At 44.7% G+C, this 17,510-nt stretch overlaps 1 protein-coding gene across 3 annotated transcripts in view; it reads left to right on the top strand.

Annotated features, from left to right (window-relative positions):
• Positions 1–17,510, top strand: part of PLXNB3 (plexin B3) — a 55,973-nt gene that overhangs the window by 26,383 nt on the left and 12,080 nt on the right. For all 3 annotated transcript variants that reach the window (XM_077283772.1, XM_077283771.1, XM_077283770.1), the window contains exons 5-15: positions 6,977–7,077; positions 8,412–8,544; positions 9,312–9,468; positions 11,534–11,642; positions 12,017–12,128; positions 12,296–12,424; positions 13,534–13,656; positions 14,047–14,140; positions 15,062–15,231; positions 16,263–16,408; positions 17,332–17,437. In XM_077283772.1, the coding sequence (XP_077139887.1) occupies positions 6,977–7,077; positions 8,412–8,544; positions 9,312–9,468; positions 11,534–11,642; positions 12,017–12,128; positions 12,296–12,424; positions 13,534–13,656; positions 14,047–14,140; positions 15,062–15,231; positions 16,263–16,408; positions 17,332–17,437 (1,380 nt within the window). The remainder of the gene's footprint in view (positions 1–6,976; positions 7,078–8,411; positions 8,545–9,311; positions 9,469–11,533; positions 11,643–12,016; positions 12,129–12,295; positions 12,425–13,533; positions 13,657–14,046; positions 14,141–15,061; positions 15,232–16,262; positions 16,409–17,331; positions 17,438–17,510) is intronic.

The raw sequence follows: 17,510 nt of genomic DNA, 5'->3' as shown, positions 1-17,510 counted from the left end.
CACCTAGGAGCAATCCGACAGATGATACCATGGTGTTTTGCCTATGACAAGGTCAACTATGCCCGATACCTAACCTATTACTATGCCACAATGTCTCGGCTGCCCATAGAACACCCAGAGGTCCATGAATACTTCATGCAAGGTGGCTTTTCGGTCCAGATCGGTAGCAAGAATCCTTTTGGACGAATTCCTGTGGACCAGACCATTGAAGAGACAATCAACAAAGACACCCAGACACCAGGGGGCACAAAAGGCTTCAGCCTCAAAGTTGGAGCTGTTTCCAGGTTCTACCTGACATCAGAGTACCGCAGTATGTACTTGAGGCAGCTGAGGGCCCTGGTAGGCCAACAATATACTGACTTCAGCCATTCAGACCTACAGGTGTCTAGGATTAGAAGAGATGAAGCCGATGTCCAATCTTTCGTTCAACTGCTGGAGACAGGTTGGGTGAACCCCTTCAACAAAGAGCATAATGGTGAACTTATCAGTTTGTCAACAGCGACTGTAGCACCACCAGATGTAGCCAAAGACCTTCAAGGGGCATACAGTATAGGAGAGGATGCATATCAAACATTCAAGGATGAGCGTTTGGGTACCGATAAGCCAACTACATTGTTTCATGACAAGATGACGAAGAACAAACTTAAAACGTTCTCTAACATCCAAATGAAGACACGCAGACAAGGTCTTGGCAAGGAGGTAATTTTGAAGGCTGACAGAAACCTATTTGGCCAGATGATACTTGTAGCTGAGAACAGAAAGCTACAAATGAGTGATGTCTTGACTCATCCCCTGGGTCCATTGCCATGGGCACTTGCCAATGGTGATGGGTCTATCCGCAAGACCAACAAGGCTGCCCTCGCAAGGGAGTTGGAGAGGAATGCTCGTCCTGCAGAAGTGATCCCCGAGCCCTCTGCAACCATCATTGATGGGATGAGCCTGGTTCAGAAACTGAAGGGAAACAATGCAACATTTGGCCAGCTAGCAGGCACAGCAATGAGTCGCGCTATCCATGAGGGTGCTAAGAGCAAGCGCATTGATATTGTCTTTGACGTCTACAAGGAGACATCCATCAAAGATACAGAAAGAGTCAACAGATATGAAGGCACAGGGATCCATTTCAAGAACATTCAACATGGGCACAACATCCAGCAGTGGAAAAAGCTTCTAAGTAGTTCCTCCAACAAGGCAAGTCTCATAAAGTTTCTGGTAGAAGAATGGAAGGCGAAACACCACAGGGAGAAGCTTGAGGAGAAGGAGCTGTATGTCACATGTGAGCAGCTCTGCTTTAAGATCACCAAAGAACAGTGGGAAGAGGCTGCTGACCTTAAGTCAAATCAAGAAGAAGCAGACACACGCCTCCTTCTCCATGCTCTTCATGCAGCAGAATCTGGTTACAAGTCGGTCATCATCACTTCGGAGGATACTGATGTCATGGTCCTGTGTCTGGGCATGTGCCACAAAATCCCATCCCACCTGTTCCAGAAATGCGGTACACAGAACCGGACAAGATTCCTGGATATCACCACTCTGAGCCGAACATTGGGAGGCAGCGTATGTGATTCATTGATTGGTATGCATGCATTTACAGGCTGTGACACCGTCAGTGCATTCGCTGGCCGTGGGAAGATGACGACACTCAAGCAGTTGAAGATGAACAAGACATACCAGGATGCCTTTCAGGAAGTTGGTCGTTCATGGGAAGTGTCTACCGAACTTTTTGAGAAGTTACAGGAAATCACCTGCCACATGTACCTGCCAACTACCCAAACAACTGAGGTAAACAGGCTCCGTTATCAGCTGTTCTGTGCCAGACGTGGAGTGGTAGAGTCAAGTCAACTCCCTCCTTGCCAGGACTGCCTTTTCATGCATGCACTGCGTGCAAACTACCAGGCTGCGATCTGGAGGAGAAGTCTGCAGAGCCAGCCATGGGTTGCAAACCCAACAGACTGCGGTTGGATGATAGATAACGACGGAAAGCTTGTTGTCAAGTGGATGCAAGGGGCACCAGCACCAGAAGCTATTATACAGCTACTGTCCTGCAAGTGTGTGCGGTCATGTGAACTTCCTCAGTGTACTTGCCTCAGCAATGGCCTGAAGTGCACAGACATGTGCAGATTACAGACATGCCAGAACAAGGGTACTGAAGACGAGCCAGTAGAACAACAGTCAGATTCAGAGTCCGATGTTGAAGATATTATGGAGTAACATATATATATATATATATATATATATATGCACATGACATGTTCAGTGTGTATTTACATAACTTGGATTAAATTTTGTTACAAATACTACATCTAGTCACTCCGGGTGGTACCGATATCGTCATATTTGGTTCTTGGCTCATGCTAAAATTCCTGTGGAACACCTAAAGGGTTAACAGTTTTTAAAAATGAGTTTTGAACAGCTTGAGGGGTGTAGTTTGCAAAATGGGGTAATTTATGGGTGGTTTCTGTTATGTAAGCCCCTTAAAGTGACTTCAGAAGTGACTTGGTCCTTTGAAAAGTGGGTTTTGCTGTAAATGTGAAAAATTGCGCATAAAACTATAAGCCCTATTACGTCGTAAAACAATAAGGTTTCATTTTCAAAATGATGCCAATATGAAGTAAACATGTGGGGAGTGTAAATTAATAACTATTATGGGGGGTATCAGTATTTTTGTAAAAAGCAGAGAATTTCAAAGTTAAAAAATTGCCGATTTTTCCAAAATTTCCGAATATTTAGCATTTTTTTATATAGAAAGGTAAAATATATTGACTCCCATTTAGCACTGACGTGAAGTACAATATGTCACGAGAAAACAATCTCAGAATGGCTTGGATAGGTGAAAGCGTTCCAAAGTTATTAGCCCATGAAGTGGCACAGGTCAGATTGGCTTAGGCACTTGGGTACAAATAGGCCTAGGGCTGAAGGGGTTAATAAGCTACGTATATGTAAGGGCTATCATATCAAAAAATAAACTACAGACATGCATCTACCTAAAAATACCAAAGAAAATTAGTCACTCCGGGTGGTACCGATATCTGGCCCGGCTCATGGACTAACTGTGGATTCCTTGATTTCCATCAACACGGGATGCTCTATCTCAAGCATCTGACCCATGCCGCCATGCGCTTCATGACTACTCATCTAAGAGGTTCCGCCTCCATGACTACTAGTAAATGATTTGCATAGATTGCATGAAGGGATAAATATAGTTGCTGGTCATAGAGATATGTGTTTACAAAGTGAAAAAAAAAATACAAACAGCAGTATAAACTACTGGTAAAAGGTAGTTCCCTTTAATTGTCCTGCTGTTTCATGTGCACGGCTCTGATACACTGTAACAAACCCCCCAGCTGTGTGATTTTGGTCCAGACTGGTTTTCCATAATAATGTTACAAAGTTGTGGGAGATTTTGTTACACAATAGTTAAACTTTAATTACAAAAAAAACAAAGTTCTCCCCTCCAGCAGAGTCGGCCCCGGGCAGTGCCATGCCTGCTGTCTCCTCCAGGACTTGTCAGGGTTTTATCTGCATGACTGGGCACATTAATGACTGAGGAGGGTCAGACGATCTGCAGGCGGCTCTTTGGGCCCGGTGGCTTGTCCCGTCTTAAAGGGGTGTGCAAAATATTTCCTAAATGGCCCCAGAGATGTAACATCTGGCAATTGGTTGTATTTGGGGCTAAAAAAAATTCACTCTTCCTATTGGGTTTCATTAAAAAAGTTGCACCATCTATTGCTGGCTGCAGAATGAGTTTACTGAGAATCCATCAGTGAGCTCGCTAGACGGCTTGATGGAGAGTTTGTCGCTCTGGTTTTTCTCAGTTGATTTTATGAGCACAGACCACATCGGTAAAATATCCCCCCCTAAACCCCGAGCCTCCTTCCTCATATGGAGGCGTAGTTTTTCCAGTTTGATTTTCAGAATTCCCCTTTTTCATACAAAGGGCCCGATTCACGATTGCATTTACGTTTTATTTTTGTCTAGCTTCTTGGTTTTTTTTACCCGGACTGGCCGGGGGTCTCCTGGTCCATATGTGTCTGTAGGACTGTAAGTTGTCACTTCCATGTAGGGTGGTCATCCAGTGATCGGCGGGGGTCCGGCCACCTTGTACTGCTCTGATCAATCACCATTAGATTGCAGCGGCTGCAGTATAGTTTTATAAAGTAGACAACCCCTTTAATAATCTTGTTTTTTGCTATGCTGGCAGTGTCCCTGATACATTGTTGCAGTGTCCAGTGATAGCTGCATTGTGCTGGTCACATCTCGTTCCTGCTCCTTCTTTCCACCAGGAACACTTTCTGTTCTTCACAATTCGTCCTTGAATTCTTATACCGAGCAGCTGACCGGGGTCCTAATAACGGCAGCGGGGGGCCATGGCGGCATTATATGACATGAAGGCATACAGTTAGGTGTGTACACTAGTGCTGATCCCAAATCACAGCTTGTATTGTAGTCCCGGGCTGCATTCACTATTCCGTAGCTTCAGAGCTGAAATATCCCAGCTTCAGCTAATTGGTAGGGGTGCTTTGTGTCAGGGTGCGTTACTACATTAAGACATAGGAGATTCTTACATTAAAGCATTTACTTCCCTACCCTAGACCACCAGGGATCCTTACATTAAAGCGTTTACTTCCCTAGACCACCAGGTATCCTTACATTAAAGCGTTTACTTCCCTAGACCACCAGGGATCCTTACATTAAAGCTTTTACTTCCCTAGACCACCAGGGATCCTTACATTAAAGCTTTTACTTCCCTAGACCACCAGGGATCCTTACATTAAAGCTTTTACTTCCCTAGACCACCAGGGATCCTTACATTAAAGCTTTTACTTCCCTAGACCACCAGGGATCCTTACATTAAAGCGTTTACTTCCCTAGACCACCAGGAATCCTTACATTAAAGCTTTTACTTCTCTAGATCACCAGGGATCCTTACATTAAAGCGTTTACTTCCCTAGACCACCAGGGATCCTTACATTAAAGCTTTTACTTCCCTAGACCACCAGGGATCCTTACATTAAAGCTTTTACTTCCCTAGACCACCAGGGATCCTTACATTAAAGCGTTTACTTCCCTAGACCACCAGGGATCCTTACATTAAAGCGTTTACTTCCCTAGACCACCAGGGATCCTTACATTAAAGCTTTTACTTCCCTAGACCACCAGGGATCCTTACATTAAAGCTTTTACTTCCCTAGACCACCAGGGATCCTTACATTAAAGCGTTTACTTCCCTAGACCACCAGGGATCCTTACATTAAAGCGTTTACTTCCCTAGACCACCAGGGATCCTTACATTAAAGCTTTTACTTCCCTAGACCACCAGGTATCCTTACATTAAAGCTTTTTACTTTCCTAGACCACCAGGGATCCTTACATTAAAGCTTTTACTTCTCTAGATCACCAGGGATCCTTACATTAAAGCGTTTACTTCCCTAGACCACCAGGGATCCTTACATTAAAGCGTTTACTTCCCTAGACCACCAGGGATCCTTATATTAAAGCGTTTACTTCCCTAGACCACCAGGGATTTTCATATTGACCTCTTCAATTTACCAAACCATGGAAGGTAGGGTCAGGAAAGCTGTCATCCGATGTTGTTAATTGCCTTAAGTGATGTTGCGGCCCCCATACACATGAGAGAGAAGTTGGCCAGATCCGCCAGTTATGATGACCACATGAGTATTCCCGACATTTTTTAAGCCACTGTTAGATGGTTGTCTTCAACTTTCTCGGAAGACCTAGGAACATTTGGTTTTCTGTGAGGGGAGTCCAGAGGGATAACGGTCAGCCGGACAAACGCCATCTAATGTGCATAGCCAGATTTAGGGTTAACCCTCGCAGTGCCCTAAACCCCCAGGGGCTCTTTGTTCTGGCTATTCGGGAGAAGTCCCAAGTCCCTTCACAAAGGTGATAGGCCGAGCAGTGTACAGACCACCCTAATGATCACCAGGGGGCTCACTGATTTCAGGTTCACAGGAAGTAAGAAAGAAAAAATGTGTTCTGCCCGATGACCAAACTGCCTGTGCTACATCTGTGTGTATAGGACGAGGTCTGGGGGATTGTCACTGACTCTGCACCTAATAACACATCACACACGGCTCCTGGGCCCGCCTGCCCTCCAGCTTTCTCCCGGATTTCACTGCTCCATAATTAATGATGAAGTTCGTCGCCCCTCAGTGTTTCCTAGAAGGAGCAGGATGTCGAATATTTGATTACAGGTTCACATGCAAATTTAAACAGGTTATAACAGCCCAGGTTATAACAGCCCAGTTTATGGCAGCCCAGGTTATAGCAGCTGCCGTTTTCAGGTTCCTTTTGTTTGTGGACGGTAAATGCCAACCTCGCACGGAGCCTCAGACAACACCTATAAGGGGCTTCTCCGCTTTGGACCATCTCTGTGTGTTAGAGGGGTCCTAGGCTTCTCCCCTTGCTGACTTCTCCAGCGATCAATCTGTGTGTAAACCAAGCAGTAAGCGTTCAGTTTCCCTGCAGCTCCACCACTGGTGAAGCCTAGTATTACACCGTCCCCCGTCACATGAGTAGAATGTGTGTGTAACCCAGGACGGGTCGGGTCCTCCAGAACGAGAATGGCTCTTTGCAGTTTCTCCGATTTCTACTGGACCAGAGCTGAGGACCCTAAATAACAGATGCCCCTGTGACTATGGATTTTCTAAACTTTTTTACCATTTATTCACTTATGAAAAGTTTACTTAAAGGTTCTTGGTACTGAAGGTGGGTGAGAGAAAGCGGCGATCGGGAGGTCACGGATTTGTTTTTCCAGTCTCCCTGATCTGCAATTGGTGATAACAGAGAGCAGAAGATTGCACTGAAGACATGAAGACGTTATGTTCTAGTTTAGATTGTGCTCTCTCTTTCTCTTTTGGTGCCAGTCACTGTCCGCCTGTCTGATGACCCCTTATAGGGGGGCAATCTTTACCGCGTCTTCCCTGCCCCCTGTAACCTCGTCTCCTTCACTTTCCAGGTCACCAGGCTTCCAGTTGCCGAGTGTTTGAGCTTTTCTTCGTGTGACTCCTGTCTCGGAGCGGGGGACCCCTTCTGCGGCTGGTGTGTCCTGGAGGGGAGGTAAATAATTCATGGAGTAATTACGGGTAGTGGCAGATGACGGGCTGCCGGGTGACATTCACATTTGTACGGTCCATTGACTGGAATATAAACATCAATTTTCTGCATTTAAATAGAGGAATTAAAGGGTCTTGGAGGGGGGGGATCGGCTGATATTACCAGGGAGGCTCGGACAGCGTATGCTGTCTGTATGTCCATCCATATAATACACAGCTGGCTGCTGAGCGAAGGCTGTTGTGTATAATCTTTTTATGGGGTAACACTTAAAGGGGGTCTTCAGTCTTGATTCAGGAGCACACAGCTCCCCAGCCACCCGGCAGTAGCGCTCCTGATTGATTGACAGTTCGGACTAGCACTCTGGACGCTTTCATGTTTCTTGCATTGGTAGAGCAGTACGACTCATGTTCAGTATTGGTCAGTATTTTGCATCAGAGGGTGTTCATAGTGGCACCTGCTAAACATATTACAGACTTGCTAGTTTAGAGGCCTACCTGGAGTTTCTCAGCCTCCCCAGTGGACCAGTCTGAGCCTGACATCTTTACTGATCTTACTTCTTAACTATACTTGGAAACACAATTGATGGTGGGGGTCTCTACTTTATTAAGAATTTTTTTAAAGGCTGGATGAATTGCTGACCGAGAAAATAACTTTACATGAGTCAAGGCCGATTTCACACCTCTGACATTCACGGTCCGAGTGCAGACAGAAATGTGCTGTCAGCTACTTTTTAAATTTAGAAATGTGAAGACAGTCCGCGGGTCTGCTGTTGGGTTCAAGTCAGGAGACCCGCGGCCGAACAGCCATCGTGGTCAGTACTCGGTCTGATAGTGTCAGACGTGGGAAACCATGACTTCCTGTAACAGAAACTGGATAATGTTCTAAATTGTTAAAATACCCTGGGTTAAAATTCAATCCTGGATCTCGGTCATATAGAAAGTTGCTAAGCCTAGTAATACGAGGGGTATGGGCATCTTAAAGTCCACTTCTTCTCCTCGCCCTTCTCCTAGTCATCTCCGTGTTTGCTCTCCTCCTTCCTTCTCCTCGCCATTCTCCTAGTCATCTCCGTGTTTGGTTCTCTTCCTTCCTTCTACTCGCCCTTCTCCTAGTCATCTCCGTGTTTGGTTCTCCTTCCTTCTCCTCGCCCTTCTCCTAGTCATCTCCGTGTTTGGTTCTCCTCCTTCCTTCTCCTCGCCCTTCTCCTAGTCATCTCTGTGTTTGGTTCTCCTCCTTCCTTCTCCTCACCCTTCTCCTAGTCATCTCTGTGTTTGGTTCTCCTTCTTTCTTCTCCTCGCCCTTCCCCTAGTCATCTCTGTATCTGGTTCTCCTCCTTGTAGGTGCACAGAGAAGCTGCAGTGTGCAGCCAGCAGTGAGGCCAACCACTGGCTATGGAGCTTCGATGATCATACTCAGTGCGTGTCCATCCAGGATCTGTATCCAGCCAACCAGAGCAGACTGGAGCAGACCGAGGTGCGAGTAGTAAGAGGCTGAAGTTCCAATCTTGTAGATTACAGCCCAGAGGCCACGTAAACCACTGAGCAATGTTGTAAAGCGTGTACTACATGTGCGCGGAGTGTACTTCTCTATTCACACCCAAAGTAAAAAGTCAAAGTTCTGCTGGTCCCATCTTGGAATTAGCCTGCAGTTATCTGACCGACTACCAAGGGGGTTATCGCTTTCTACAAAAATGTATGATCGCTGGGAGAATGGGGGTCCCATGTGAATGGTGCAATAGTGTATGTGTGATCACCGCTCTATTCACCATTTGTCAGGAATGTGCTCACTGCTGCCCCCATAGAGAATGAATAGCGAGGGGCACTACCAAAATCACCCATTCTCATGATTGGCGGGTGTCAAAATGGGACCCTAAGGACCCCATACATAAAGCTCCCTCTCCTGACTCCACCCATACACAGGAGCCGAGCCTTCCGTAGTTTAACTTTTAGACAACTAAATGATCGTCAGTCTAAATTCGGCTATGCCCCCAGGCATCATCTACTGGGGGAGAGCCGGGAAGCCCCCATACAACTTAGACTGTAGGCTGAATATTAGCGGGGTCAGCCAAGACGTGTATGGGGGTCATACACTTATTCTCTCTCCTGTGCTTGTTGAGATAACCCCCTTAACCTTGTATCTGTCACTTTATCTCCCATAATGCGCTAGAAACTTGGTGGTCTTCAAAAAAAAATGCATGAGGGGTCCGGCAGATGAACCTTATATTTCTCACTTCTCTTCAGGTCTCCATGACTGTGCTGAACTTTCCATCAGGTGCGGAACAAGACGCTTGGAATTGTCTGTTCAATGATTGGTCCAGTCCTGCCCATGTCTATGGGAACAATGTCAGGTGCACCTCTCCGCCACCGGGACTACTGCCCCCAAATCAGCCCGACAAAGGTGAGCCCCCGTCTATTACAAAGACCGAGTAAAAGGGTTCTTCATGTCAAACAAGTCCTTCTTGTTGCTGGAACACCAAGCGATCAGCTGTAATCTGTGGGAAAACCTGACAGTGAGTGTTCAGTTTCCCTGCAGCGCCTCCGCAGGTGAAATAAAGCATTACACACATGCTCTGTGAAATGCAGGGCTGGTCCTCCAGAGTGTGAGACGCTCTTTAAAACCTGACCATGAGATGAGGATCCAGAACTTTTCTACAGTAGATGATCCCATTAAGACCCTTAAGTGCAGCAATTACTCAGCTGCACCCCCATAAGTTTTCCACAGTGGTCTCCTTGCATCCCTTGCCTTGCAGACGGTCACTGCAGGTATCGATGGCGCTGGTTGTTTTGTCTCTGGCGATAATAATCAGGTTTGTCAAGAGCAGTGGTAAAGTTCCTGAGATTGCAGAGATTGGAGGTTTAGGGTTCACGAGAAGCCAGTGTGTACAGGGCCTGGCTATGTGCTGCTCGGAGGTCAGGCTTCCTGATCAGGAACCTTGTGCCTGTCCTATGAAGCCTGCTCCTTCTAATTGTCCATGAGTCTCTCTCGTGTGCACTCAATAGTTTCCTTTTTTTCCGTGCAGATAAATCTCTGCTCAGAATTAGGAGAGTTAATATTTCTTATAAAAAAAAAAATTAAAGGGGCTTTCCAAGAAAAAAACATACATCGCATATCCAACAGGATTGGTGATATTTGTAGAAAAGATGGGGTCCGGCAGCCTCGTCTCTCACAATCAAGAGGGCAGGGGTCCTAAATTCCTCCTGTGTGTGTTGAGTAGTACTGAGCATGTGCGACCACTGCTTTATTCACTGTTTACAGGAGCGGTGGTCGCACATGCTCAGTACTGTGGTATTTATACGGGGGACAATTACCTCCCTGTAGTTGGAGCTGTCAGATTCTCAGCGATCCCACAACTCCTATGTTTATTTATGACGTTTGAGTAGCAAATAATGAAAAGCTCAGATAATTACATTTTTGGGCGTTAAGTTCCCACATTTGGTAAATGTGAATCATCCTGATAGTGGATGTATGTGCCTTTATGCTTAACGGGCCGCATACCCATTAGACTAAATATTGTCCCGATCAGCTGTCAATCTAATGTGTATGGGGGGCCCTGACTATTCCCCGATAAATAAATAAAGCTGGCATGTTTGATTTCCAATGGCCGATCCTTTTCTATGGGGAGTCGGGGGATATAACTGTCGGGTCAACGATCGTATGTGGGGGGCATAAGCCTGAGGTCTAGTGAAGATGTTTTCGGCTAATTTGCCAAATGATCTACTAAGTATAGTGGCCTTCCTGCTTATTTTGTCAGCAGATGTTGGGGAGAGAGGATCATGCATGTTAGATTCCAGCATGCCCAATCCATTTGTGTTTACAGTGGAGGTGGTCAGAGGAGCATGGGTATAGTGATATATACAGTGTATGTGTGTGTGTGTGTGTGTATATATATATATATATATATATATATATATATATATATATATATATATATATATATATATATATATATATATATATATATATATATATAATTACAGGGTAGTAGGGTCAAACAGTCCCGTGCCCATAGTAGGGTGGACCTGGACCAGAATCAGGCGTTATATAAGGACATCGTAATTCAGTGGAACTAATGTGAGAATTACTAGTTTGATTTTTCAGTTCCAAGAAGTATATTTATTTCATAAGACCCCACTAATTGGCAAGCGAAGGGTCAATAAGGCTCCGCATGAGCAGAACTGAGCACGGACCCCTACATAGGCTTGGTATTGAGCCCCTTCTCTGTTTGCCCCTGTGGGGGTCCTGACACTTACCTATCAGAACTTCTGACATGTGACTGTGAAAAGTTTTCTTTTTATAAGTTTATTTCCCCTTTATCCTTGAGATTTCTCCCTGTTCTTGCTCGCTCCCCCTGCTGGATATTACAGGATACTACCGGTGACATATATTGCACACATATACCGCATACACGTCGTGTAATGATAAATCGCTATAAGCGAATATATATCTAGATTTTTTCTTCCAGATCACGTGACTGTACATTTGGCGCTGGTCTTCCATGAAGTCACCGTCACCGTGACCGACTTTGTCTTCTATGACTGTGCGGCTGTTATGGACCTGGCAGTGACTAATCCGTGAGTTAGCCCAGGCTGTGGTTGGTAATTAAGTGAACCCTGAATAATTTTATAGGCATAAGAATCGTTAACCCCTTCATTCGCACACTCCATAAGTACAGTGTTATACAGCCGTCATCTGCCCTTAACAGCAGTGAGTGGAGCTGGCTCCGATTGCTGCTATTAACCATTTAGATGCTGCTGTCAATCACTGATGGTGACATTTAAAAAAGTAAAATGATAATAATGGGAACAGATTACTTCCTGAGAGTTGGAAGCCCACCTCGTTGTGATAGAACGACGTCTGCTCAGTCTTAGGCCATATTTTCTCAGGACAGGGGGCGCTATACGTGTCTGTACCCCACAGATGATGATGGCAGGGTTTGTCTTTACAGGTGCAGCGCGTGTGTGAGCAGCCCCTGGAGGTGTTACTGGTGTCTGTCGGACCACCATTGCTCTCACACTCCACAGTGCAGCCACGAGGGGATCATCATCTACAGCCAGAGCGTAAGGATCATAGTTACTTCTGGGTCCACAGTGACCACGGGGCATGGTGCCACGTCACCGACCATAACATTGGGGGGAGAACCTTCCATGTTTTTGGGTCCTCGTGCCATGCTGATGGGATCTGGTTGGGATTTGCCCATACAGTGAGATATTTACTGTACTTGCAGGATGAACAGAGGGAGCTGTGGGGTCCGGGATCTTGCCCGCGGGTGGAGAAAGTTGAAGGCTCTCACTTGATTCACGTTGGCATGGACGGAGAACTCGATCTGATCGGATACAATCTGCAGCTCCTCAATGTGAGTTTTGTCGATACTGTCAAATTGTGTGTGTTGTAATAATAGATATTGGGCAGATTCACATCCAAACACTTTCACTTGTACACTCAACAGCGCCACTCCTGTCCTAAGGCCATGTCTGGTACTGCAGCATTTATTAAGCGAGTAGTATAACCGAACCCGGCAGATTCTCCTATAGGGATCAGTTTGTGTTAAGTAACTTAGAGACGCCTCTTAACCCCTTCCTGATTGAGCAATTTTCTAGGTTTGCGCTTTTTTTAATTCCCCCACAACCATAACTTTTTTTTTCATGATCATAGCTGTATGGGGACTTTTTTATTTATTTTTATTTTTTTAGGATGAGTTGTAATTTTGAATGACACCATTTATTTTACCATATACTGTATTGGAAAAAGGGGGGGGGGGAAATCAATTTATCCATTGTTTTTTGCGTTTTGTTTTTACATTGTTCAGTGTGCGGTAATTATATCTTGGAAACATGATTCTACAGCTCAGAACAATTACAGAATACTAATCTTGTATTTTTTATATATTTTAATGGTTTAAAAAAATAATAGTTTATTAAAAAAAAAAAAATAAAAAATTTGCTTTGAGCCCTATAATTTTATTTTTCTGTCGCGCTGACGTTTTTATTGATACCACTTTTGGGGAACATGGGTCGTACTGATCGCTTATTCAATTGTTATGGGCAAATTTCAGCGATGAACAATAAAAAAAAATACAATTCTGGCATGTTCGATTTTTATTATACGGTTTATATAATTTTATATTTTGACGGATCTGAATTTCCTTACGAACGCAGCAATACCAAATATGTTTGTCGTTATTTAATTTTTTTTACTGGGAAAAGGTGGATTATTCAACATTTTATTTTAATATATTTTTTTATTATATATTCTTTAAATTATGCTTATTATTATTATTATTATTATTATTATTTCTGCATTTGATTGCTTGTCTTATGTGCCCGGGGGTTATCTGGAAGGTGAATGGGGTTGAGCAGTAATACAAAAAAAAGCACACCCTTTTTCTAGTTCCGGACCACCCCTTTAATGCCATTTTTGGCAACGGAATAATTTTCAATGTTTTATTTATTTTCTTTTTTTCAGGGCGAAGCTCTAGAATTCAACTGCATCATAGAGGTGGAAGGAGCGCCCATCACCCTGAGAGCGCAGATCAGCCAGACGACCGCAGAAAAGGATCTGTATAAGGTCCATTGTGAATCCCATAAGGTGCGCGAGACTGACTGCAGGGGATTTAGGTTGCCGCCTTTTTAAAATGGGTCGTCTGCCTTTTTTCTCACAATCACAGCAAGTGTTTAGTTTCTCTGCAGTGCCCCCACAGGAAAAATATAGTATTACACAATTCTAATTGGAAACAATGGGTTGTCTGTAATGCGTAGTCCTCTTGGGTCCTCCGATGGGGGGGCTTTTCCTGCTCTGGCCGTTTCATGAAGGTCTCGATGTAGTTGCTCAAAATGGATAAAAAGTTTAACTCTTTCAGGGACCGTTTCCATGTATAAACTTGTATAGGAAAATATCGATGAGCCCTATTAATTTGTGATGATGCCGCCATGTAGCGGATGTAATGATTAACACCAGGCGGCTTCTTCTCTCTGATAGTACGAGTACCCCCTACGAGTGATGGAGCATCAGGTCCCCGTGTATGTGAAGAAAGGGGACGTGTACCGCGTGGACAACGAGGGGGACATTACAGGTATTTATTGGTTCACCATAGCAGGATATTTACTGACTGTGTGATAATTCATGACTTTGTGCCGTGCGTTGTATCACGTATGCATTAAAAGGTGGAGGTCTGACACCCGCCATCCCCACCGCTCTGCTGTTCTCAGCTCTGGCGGTGTACAGAGCAGGAGCAGCACAGCGCCACTCAGCGTGTTGTGGCTGTTGTTGGGTACTGCAGCTCACTTTGGAGGGGTCTTGTGTGTTGGACCAGCACCAATCTGATATTGAGGACCCAGCATACATATAGGTTGCCGATTTCTAAGCCGTGGACGACCATTCACATTAAGATAATGTTATCTGGACCCACCGATGTTGATGGGACCACCCTACCGTCTGATGTGCAGTTAATCTATTACTGAGATGTGGGGAAAAAGGGGTTCAGGCATATTAATGTCAACATGCCCGATCCTTAATTCTCTAACCAGATAAGTCACCGTCGGGATCTGGTAGCTGCTTACTCCTCAATTTAAAAAATAAAAAATATGCACGGCTATTAAATGTGTATTGCCAGCTTTAAAGGGGTCTTCCAGGTCTGCTTACTCCCACATTGGAAGTCCAATCAGAGAGCTCAGTTTCCCTGAGCAGCTTGGGCAGAGTCGTTTATCTCAGTGATTGTCTGCAGTGCTGTCAATGTGATGTCAGTGCTGCAGACAATAGCGGTGAAGAATCAGAGCTGGACCGGGTGAGAATGAGAGAACTCTTTTTTTTTTTTTTTTTTTTTTTCCTTTTTTTTTTTAATCTTTATATCAAACTAGGGAGTTTCTGAAACCATAAAACCCCTTTAACTGGAATATTGAAACAACATGAAGGACGGTCATTATTTCATTATTTTACTCCATTTTTTTTTTTTTTTCATTCTCTTTCCCAAATGTTTTCATCTTCATCCCCCCAGTGACTCTGTATAACTGCTCTGTGGGGCAGTCGGACTGCAGCCGCTGCCAGGCCTTGCCCCCGGAGTACCAGTGCCTGTGGTGCGGAGAGGAAACCAATGCTTTGTGTGTGCACAAGGATCAATGCGACCAGAGCACCGTCCATGTCTGCCCCACACCGCTCATCCACTCGGTACGTATACAGGGCCCACGCACAGCCTTACCACTTCGTACGCCGTGAATTCTGTGTGGGTGGGGGGGTACAGTACAATACGGCCTCATACTTCAGTTACAACAGCCCTCACATGGATCAGTATACTGATGAAACTAGAACAATGTAAATCGCTCAACACAACAAATCAAACACGTTTGCTCCAAATTTACTACAAAATATAGGGGTTTTTTGCCGACTACTGCAGTCTCAGATATATTCATCTTTGGCTGTTCTAACCTGCTGCAAACATATCTTCACCTCTGGCTGTTATAGCCTGCTGCAAACATATCTTCACCTCTGGCTTTTATAACCTGCTGCAAACATATCTTCACCTCTGGCTGTTATAACCTGCTGCAAACCTATATTCACCTCTGGCTGTTATAACCTGCTGCAAACATATCTTCACCTCTGGCTGTTATAGCCTGCTGCAAACATATCTTCACCTCTGGCTTTTATAACCTGCTGCAAACATATCTTCACCTCTGGCTGTTATAGCCTGCTGCAAACATATCTTCACCTCTGGCTTTTATAACCTGCTGCAAACATATCTTCACCTCTGGCTGTTCTAACCTGCTGCAAACATATCTTCACCTCTGGCTGTTATAACCTGCTGCAAACATATCTTCACCTCTGGCTGTTCTAACCTGCTGCAAACATATCTTCACCTCTGGCTGTTATAACCTGCTGCAAACATATCTTCACCTCTGGCTGTTACAACCTGCTGCAAACATATATTCACCTCTGGCTGTTATAACCTGCTGCAAACATATCTTCACCTCTGGCTGTTACAACCTGCTGCAAACATATATTCACCTCTGGCTGTTATAACCTGCTGCAAACCTATATTCACCTCTGGCTGTTATAACATGCTGCAAACATATCTTCACCTCTGGCTGTTATAACCTGCTGCAAACATATTTTATAGCCAGGTTGATCATTTTGATTGTAACTGTATATATTTAGAGAATAATATGGAGATTTTTTTTTAATTATTATATTTTACTTTTTAGTTTTCCCCTGTGACTGGTATCTTGGAAGGAGGCACGACCATTACCATCGATGGAGCAAACATGGGCCAGAAAGCCGAAGAAGTGTCAGTGACTGTATGTGACCAGCCGTGCTCCCTCCTGCCAGAACTGTACGTCGTATCCAACAGGTTAGTAGACCGCTGCAATGAGCGCTCTTTCTGGATTTTCGCACTAATTCACCCCCTTTTCACCACTTCTGTACTTCTAAGCCTTTGCTTACTGGGACATTTCATTTTAGTGTCCTGCCTCTTATAAAAGTTCCAGTAGCGGCTGCCGTCCACCGCGGCTTCCTGAAATAGACGTGTTTATTAGCGACTCGGATCCATCATACTCCTAGTTAGTCACACTTTGCTGCGCCTGTTATTTACCACCCCCTGGTGGTGGGTAGTAGTACTGCAGAAATAGATTTGTGCACTGCAGGAGCCTTTTTTTTTTCCCCCTCTTTTTCCGCTGGGGGATTTTGCCCCAAATTCATCTAATGGCGCAGGGTGTTCGATGAATTCTGCACAGATTCAATGATGCTCTCACTTTGTCCTCTGTTTTTCTTTTTGTGCCCTTTTTGAGTAAAATGTTGCACCTTCCTATCGATAAGATTTATAGTGTCGCCTCTCAGTCTTCGACTGCACAAAATAAACTTTTTTTTTTTTTTCACAAGTTTTGTACTCCACTGCAGCACTATCGCACAAAATTTTGTACCAAAACTGCTAAAAATAAAATCTGGCTAACAAAAAACAAGCCCACGTTGTTGTGTGTGTATATGTATGTATATATATATATATAATGAAGAACGTTGCGTAAAATATGGCGCAAAAATGCATAAAGACTAGGTGATCACTAGGTGATAAATGCCAGATCTCTCTGATTTTGAGTGCTAAATGGCCAAAAACAGAGGCTTGGAGGTCTTTACATGTAGTGGGGGTCTAGCGTGCATCCCGACGCCTCCAGCCCAAGTCTCTTTATATACAGAGCGAGCGGTCCTGTATATGGGAGAGTCGGGCCAGATGTCTGGGGTATGGGGGGGCCTGCTAATTAGTTGATTACTTACCTACAGGATTGTCTGCACCCTGTCCGCGAGTCCAGAGGAGATGTCTGGCACTGTGCAAGTTTCAGTAAATGGTCGGGATCCTGGAATTTCCAGCGAGCTTTTCTCTTATCAGGTAAGCCAGATGAAGCCCCCATATGCACAGCTATCTCCCCCGACATACACAGGAACGCTCCGCACTGCTTATC

The sequence above is a fragment of the Ranitomeya variabilis genome, chromosome 2, assembly GCF_051348905.1.
Source record: "Ranitomeya variabilis isolate aRanVar5 chromosome 2, aRanVar5.hap1, whole genome shotgun sequence".
In the NCBI taxonomy this organism is placed as follows: Eukaryota; Metazoa; Chordata; class Amphibia; order Anura; family Dendrobatidae; genus Ranitomeya; species Ranitomeya variabilis.
Note: the sequence above shows the minus strand (reverse complement) of the source record. Positions and strands in the feature narration are given on the sequence as shown.